The sequence below is a fragment of the Hippocampus comes genome, unplaced genomic scaffold, assembly GCF_001891065.2.
Source record: "Hippocampus comes isolate QL1 unplaced genomic scaffold, H_comes_QL1_v1.1 scaffold105, whole genome shotgun sequence".
In the NCBI taxonomy this organism is placed as follows: Eukaryota; Metazoa; Chordata; class Actinopteri; order Syngnathiformes; family Syngnathidae; genus Hippocampus; species Hippocampus comes.
The window spans coordinates 2,144,840-2,151,300 of record NW_017806235.1 but is presented as its reverse complement, the minus strand read 5'-3'; the positions used below and the strand labels follow the sequence as shown (position 1 = coordinate 2,151,300).

The 6,461-nt window shown below is 44.1% G+C and overlaps 1 protein-coding gene across 1 annotated transcript in view; it reads right to left on the bottom strand.

The window, feature by feature from the left end:
* Positions 1 to 6,461, bottom strand: part of LOC109507438 (protein unc-13 homolog A-like) — a 34,645-nt gene that overhangs the window by 11,739 nt on the left and 16,445 nt on the right. The window contains exons 22-39 of the mRNA XM_019856868.1: positions 5,706 to 5,859; positions 5,345 to 5,413; positions 5,106 to 5,195; positions 4,674 to 4,808; positions 4,403 to 4,530; positions 4,187 to 4,272; positions 3,934 to 4,060; positions 3,752 to 3,848; positions 3,025 to 3,168; positions 2,850 to 2,927; positions 1,798 to 1,875; positions 1,630 to 1,718; positions 1,161 to 1,304; positions 961 to 1,084; positions 721 to 777; positions 564 to 644; positions 307 to 454; positions 65 to 121 (exon numbers count right to left, since the gene is read on the bottom strand). Coding sequence (XP_019712427.1) covers positions 65 to 121; positions 307 to 454; positions 564 to 644; positions 721 to 777; positions 961 to 1,084; positions 1,161 to 1,304; positions 1,630 to 1,718; positions 1,798 to 1,875; positions 2,850 to 2,927; positions 3,025 to 3,168; positions 3,752 to 3,848; positions 3,934 to 4,060; positions 4,187 to 4,272; positions 4,403 to 4,530; positions 4,674 to 4,808; positions 5,106 to 5,195; positions 5,345 to 5,413; positions 5,706 to 5,859 — 1,886 coding nt within the window. The remainder of the gene's footprint in view (positions 1 to 64; positions 122 to 306; positions 455 to 563; positions 645 to 720; positions 778 to 960; positions 1,085 to 1,160; positions 1,305 to 1,629; positions 1,719 to 1,797; positions 1,876 to 2,849; positions 2,928 to 3,024; positions 3,169 to 3,751; positions 3,849 to 3,933; positions 4,061 to 4,186; positions 4,273 to 4,402; positions 4,531 to 4,673; positions 4,809 to 5,105; positions 5,196 to 5,344; positions 5,414 to 5,705; positions 5,860 to 6,461) is intronic.

Sequence of the window (6,461 nt, the reverse complement as noted above, 5' to 3'; positions counted from 1 at the left end):
AGGGGAAGGTAGAAAAGATTGAAAAAAAAAAAAAAAAAAAAAAAAAATCATCAGTAGCACATACGTTTCTCTGGTGGTGTGTCTTCATTTGCCGTGTAGCGGATCCCTTTGCCTCCGTGGACTGAAAGCACACAGTTGAAGATGTTTGTTCGACTGGCAACAAGCGATTAAGTCTTTCATGCACCCTGTGACCCGATAACATGAGAAGCTCTCCACTGTGGTAACCGCTGTCCCCCCGAAAGGCTTAAAATGTTCAGTGGTGTCAAATTAGACGTGTGAGTTCAGTGTGTTTGACATCTGTCATACCCTGAGCATGTTGGGAGAGAACAAACTTCCTGATGAGTTTGTCCGTGGCCTGTGTGTACAGAGACAAGGCGTAACGCAGAGACGCAAGGTCTGGACTCTTCTCCAAGAAGGTTTTCTTCAGGCCTACGCCGCCGGCATGGAAGTATTGCTGCGCGAATAAAAACAGCTTTCGTCACAAAGGTGTATCTAAAGCCGTGAGCACATGATGAGCATTTTAGCTTTGGAATCGTGAGTCGGTCGTAAAAAAAGGGCTGTACCTTAATGGTGTCGAGTGCCAGTTCGATGACCGCACACTGTTTGGGAGTCAAAGCTTTGGCCTCCTCTCGGCCCATGTGCTCCTGCAAAAGGACGAGTGTTTACAGCGCGTCTGCTGTTGACTGGCTCGTCCGACGTTGTGGATGTCGCTTTTGTTACCTTGAGCTTGGACAGTTGGCCTAATTCCTTAGCAGCATTGAAGATCATCTGAGTGCCCTGAGGAGAAAAAGGCAGACAATTGAGAGGCAAATTCACACTTAAAAAATACAAAACGTATTCAGGATGCATGAAGGAGATTTTTTTTTTCTTTTTTGTTCCTCAAATAATTCGTCACAAGGCTCATCGTATTTGACTTTGGAAGTTCGGCAGCTGAGAAGTCGAGAGAGATGAATCACCCACCGTTTGGTCGGTCAGCGTAGGAAGCACAATGGTTTTCTCCATGGTATTCATGACCAGTTTCCACAGCTCCTTCAGCACTCTCTTCAAAACGGTCTTCTCGCAGATTTTCGCAAACAACGAAAGGCTGCGGCGCAAAAAGAACTTCAGGTTAAGATCGCGCCGTCACGAAAAATACTCTTGGACGCTCCGGCCCGACTCACTTGCTGTCCAGAAAGTCCATGATGGGCTGCAGAACATTGTCTGCTTCCTGAACTACGCTGCCATTTGCCGGCACGGTCTGACCTTTGACCTGGGCCAAGATGTCCCCCATCTGTCTGACGTTGTCCTCGATTTGGGGCTGGAAACTACAGCAAAGAACAGATTGATGGCAACTCTTGGGGCTTGGCAAGCAGTGAATGCTCTGTATAAATAAATCGGTATTGTATTGTATTCACTTTAGCGTTGCTCCATCTAGTGGATGCATAACGCAACCGCAGCCACTTTTGTAGCTTCTATTCTATGCGCCTTATAATGCGGTGCGCCCTATATATGAAAACGGTTTTAAAATAGGCCATTCATTGAAGCTGCGCCTTATACTCCGAAGCGCCTTATAGTGCGGAAAATACGGTACTTGGACTTCGTAACGTCTCACCACTGACAATCAAATGAGACGGGGCGGGACACACCAACCTGACAGCAAAGATGTGGCTGAGGCCGTCCATGACGCTGTTGAGTTTATTCTGCAGTTCTTTCAGGAAGTCACTTGCCTCCACATTGAGCTAGAAAAATTCAAATGGGGGGAGGAATAAATAGACTCCATGCGGATCAGAAGATCGTCTGAATCGGGCTGCTACTCACATCTTTTCCTCCCATTGCCTCAAACATTTTTTCCAGCTGAACTCGGAGTTGCTGGATATTGTTGATGATGATACATGGCTGCAGATACAAAAAAGAAAAAAAAAAAGAAGGAAAAAAAATCAGTCCATATACGTTTAGGATTCACTCTTCATCTGCATGCAGCCAATGCTTGGCTGCAAATCAGTCCGTTCTAGCCCTTGTGAAAAAAGAAAAAAAAAAAAAAAGTCAGCAGGGCAAGAAAAGCTGGAGATTGCACTAATTAAATCGTCCTCCGAGGCTGCGGTCTCTCTGGGAGTGCCACCCGCTTTTGCTCAGCTTATACAACATTCAGCTAATTACACAGAATTAATTCAGTTTGAAACACCGCAAGCTGGCCGTGTCAATTACACTCTCAAGAGGCGGGATTTGTGCTGCTGGAAATTCCACATTGCCGCAAACTCTAATTGCCATCATCGGTAATAAACCAGGATTTAGTATAAAGCTCTCGTATTGGACCTCCGTCGATCGGTGGTCGTCAAAACTTTTGACACCAAGTAGCGTCTAACAAAAACTTCATGCCCAAGATTGACCCGAGCATAGTAGACCTGCGTGGAAGAAAGAAAAGGATTGCTAGACCGTGTCTGTGAGATGAATGCTGACGGTTGAGAGAAACGCTAGTTGGATGCTTTCTTTGGCAACATGAACCGTTTATTCTTACAATAAAGAGGTTATTGATCGACAGCCGTCTGTCTCCATTTCAGTGTGTAAGCGGACGCTACGGTCTGTCCGTCTTTTTCACTGTCACAGGAGAGCGTTTGGTGAATTTGCTGACGGCTGACGCGAGGATTTCAGACCGCTCGTCATCTAGCGTCTCGTCAGATGGCTGCGAGCCATGCCCAGTTGTGCATTTGGTCAGATTTGAGGCGAGACTTGCAGATTTTGCTCGTGACATATTTTTGTTCATTTTCAGGAAAAGTTATTGCCGCACGCTGTGCCGCCTCGTGCGCTAAATGTCATCACGGAGTAATGCGGTCGTAGCATCGACCCGACTGAGTGTTTGTCTTGACACTCACCACCTTCTCCTTCTTGACATGATTTGGAAATTCCTTCGCGATGATGTCGGCGTAAGACAGCAGAACATTGCCAATGGTCTAAGCAAGAGAAATAGAGTTAAAAAAAAAAAAGAAGAAGAAAATAGGACCATGTTATAGAAGATGTCTGCAGATAGCATGAGGAGGTGAAGGTCACCTTGGCGAATCTCTTCATGTAGTTGCCAACAATCTGGGGGTCGGGACACTCCAGTTTGCGGATGATTTCGAAGCTCTGATTGAGCTGAGAGAACACATCCACCACCGAGCACGAGAACAAAGCGTGTTCCGAAGTGACTTGGAACTGCACGACAAGACGAAAAAGAGCAAGCGCTTAACAGGAGGAGGTCCGATCCCCAATTAACCCTTTCGGGGGCAGCGATCACTCCAGTGGACAGCTTCTCATGTTATCAGATTACAGGTTATTATTATTATTGGCGCATGAAAGGGTTAAACAGCCCCTGAAGCGAGCTTTTCTCTTTTTCCGGCTCCATTCGCTTCAATGATGCAAGCGGCCTCCATCGAAGAGATTGGAATGTGCGGTAGAAGGGTTTCTTTTGCCATTCGCCTCTGGTAGCGACTCATTATTGATTGCCTGCGGGGTCTTCAGCCTGAGCATCCTATGTGCTGAGTCGGCTGCGAATTACCTGAATTGCCACGAGACGTGCATGAATACATTATCGGGGGTCAAATCTGAATAGCTTTCACATTTTACTGCTGACGATTGAAAGTTTTCCGGGACAGTTTTTTTTTCTCCACATATTTATAGCGCACTAACATATTCTTAGGATGTTTCTAAAATTAAGCGCGTAGTCTTGTGTGTTGGGTTTTCGGCGCTTCAGAGCATTTTGCAGAGATGAAAATAATGAAAGACTAAAAGTGCTTACGCCGTCTTTTTTGTCCCTCTCCAGAGCACCGTGGAGAAAATCTCTGGATACTTCCTCGTTTTCATCCAACCACATGATGACAAATGGCTCAAACCATCTGCAGTGGAAATATAACCGGGGGGGGAGACATGATTTGTTGCCGCATGCTACTTAAAGTAGGTCCTTGGCTAAAAAGTACTCACGCCGGATATTCAGGTACATGTTTCTGGAAGGTGGGCAATTCCTTGCAGTACTCATTATAAAGCCACTTCACCTTGAAGTGCAAGTTCATATAATCGGCACTTTTACACAGACGGTGCTTCTCATGTTCTAAATACAGAAAGAGAAAAAGACGGAAGGGGAGGGAGGAAAACCTTTTTTATATGACACTCCCAAACGCGCACAAGTGTCCCATCCTTCCCATTCTGCTGTTCATGTCATTCAAGCGGCGCTGACCTTCCATGGCGTATTTCATGTCTTGAGCAAACATATTCCACATGACCTCAGCGCTGATCTTGCCCACATTTAATTCCTGTGGAAACCTAGAAGAAGAAACACGACGCTCAAACTAAATCCATCAATGAATAAAGAATAGCTACTATACTATGTACTATTACACACATATAGTTTTTTGAGCCACAAACAAAATGTGAACACATGAAACAGACTCACTGATTAAGGCAAGGTGTGTAGGAATTTTTATCCTCCTCTATAATGGAAACAATGAGCGTGATGAGTTTGGACCAGAAGTCCAGGTTCTTGACACTCGGACCCTGCTCATCTGGAGGGACCGCCTTTGACTGGGGACGGGAAGGGCCACACCTTCACGTTAGTAAGCAGCGGCCCATTTGTATTCTTCACAAAGTGTTTTTTTTAAGGTTTTAACATGTCAGAAGGTGAAAAATCTTTTGAGTGTGAATTAAATGCAGATGTGCAAACTTACAGGATCCGTCTGATATTCCCTATTGTAGAGGTCGTGACAGTTGTTGAAGATGTATTCATAGGTGGAATTGAGGCAGGCTTTCACACAGTCCTTCACAACCTGGCTGGCTCGGGGGGGACTTTGTAGTTCCTGGACCTAAAAGGAGGAGCTCGGTGAAAAGCCACAAAATGTGCTCATAGCCAGTCTAAGCGAAGCAACTAGTACACACGTTTCAAAACAACAATGCGCTAACTAATTTCAAGAACGTTTGCTTCTCTCTCCGATAGTTTCCATTTGGATAGGCTAATGTAAGCCGGTTCTTAGGATGGCCCTCGGGCTTCTTGACAGAAGGGCTTGGAAACTTGCATGCATGTGGGTTTTTTTTTTTTTTTTAGGATAAAGTAAGTCCCAAGGAAACGGAACGCTTTCCTTCATATTGCAATTCATTCTTACCTTCATCCTGAAGAATGTGATGCTGGTAAGCAGGTCCACGGTAGACTTGAGATCTTGAAGTCTTTCAGGACTGCTGGCAGGAAAATTATTCTGAAAGTGCAATCGTAAGCATGGAGGTTGGAAATGGAAAGACATATTTCTCGAGTGCCTTTTTTTGAGATGCATCTATGTTGAAGAATGAAGCTGCCAAACACTTGTGACACATAAGTAAAAAAAATTATGTCGACAGAATTCAGTACCCGGTACATGGAGAGGTCAATCCTCAGGGAGTTGTGCAGCTGATCCAGTAACTTGACAAACCTCTCCTTCTAAAAATATAAATGACAAAGAAAGACACTAAGACGAATGACACTAAGAAAAACAACAAGGCTGATAGATCTGTTAGTACCATTTAACGTCACCAAGCCATATCAGATGATGGCGAATGTTTGTCAAAGAGGGCTGGGCTACATTTTATTTGTCTTTGCACTCACCCGGAGGGACTTTTTATGCACATTGGTTCATCCCAAGAACTGGGAGTTCCAACAGGAAAGAATTGAGCTGATTTTTTTTTTTTTGTTTAACACTGACAACATTGATAAAATTGTGTCAGGAACTTACGCCGAAGTTGGATGCAGCAAATCTATCGGAAGCAGAAACATTGTTGGAGGACTGGGTGGTGTGAGCATAGTAAGCGTTGATGTTGGCAAGCAAAGTGCTCATCACAGCGGGCACTCCGGGGCACATGTATTTAGATGACAAGCAGGCAAAGTGGCTGTTGAATGGAAGGGGGGGAACGCCGCCATTCTGGTCCTCTGTGGTGTACTGGAAGAGATGCTAAACAGAGACAAAATACAAGGGGTTTCTTATAGCTCGGATACATTTTGGAAGGGACTACCAAACGTCCCTTCAGGATTACTCTATTTCTATTATCAGTGCAATAAAGTACTGAACTTAAAATACAAAACTGGATGCAGTTAATATTGTAATTTAAATAGAGATACAGTATATTTCTGCCCTTGAACTTCCCTAAAAACAAATTAGCATCTTAGTATCCCACCAGCTGATTTACAGCAATCTTGAAAGAAAGTTCAAGTGAATGACTAAATAGATTTACTGTGACTGTAGTGATTATTGTGAACCATATTTAACCAACTTACGGGGTATTAGAAAAAAAAAAACTTGACTCAGAGCAATCTCTAGCTAGATAGCTCGCTAACTAGCTAGCTGGCTAGATAGCTGGATGGATAGCTGGTTAGATGGATGGATAGAGAGATAGATAGAGAGATAGATAGAGAGATAGATAGATAGATAGATAGATAGATAGATAGATAGATAGATAGATAGATAGATAGATAGATAGATAGATAGATAGAT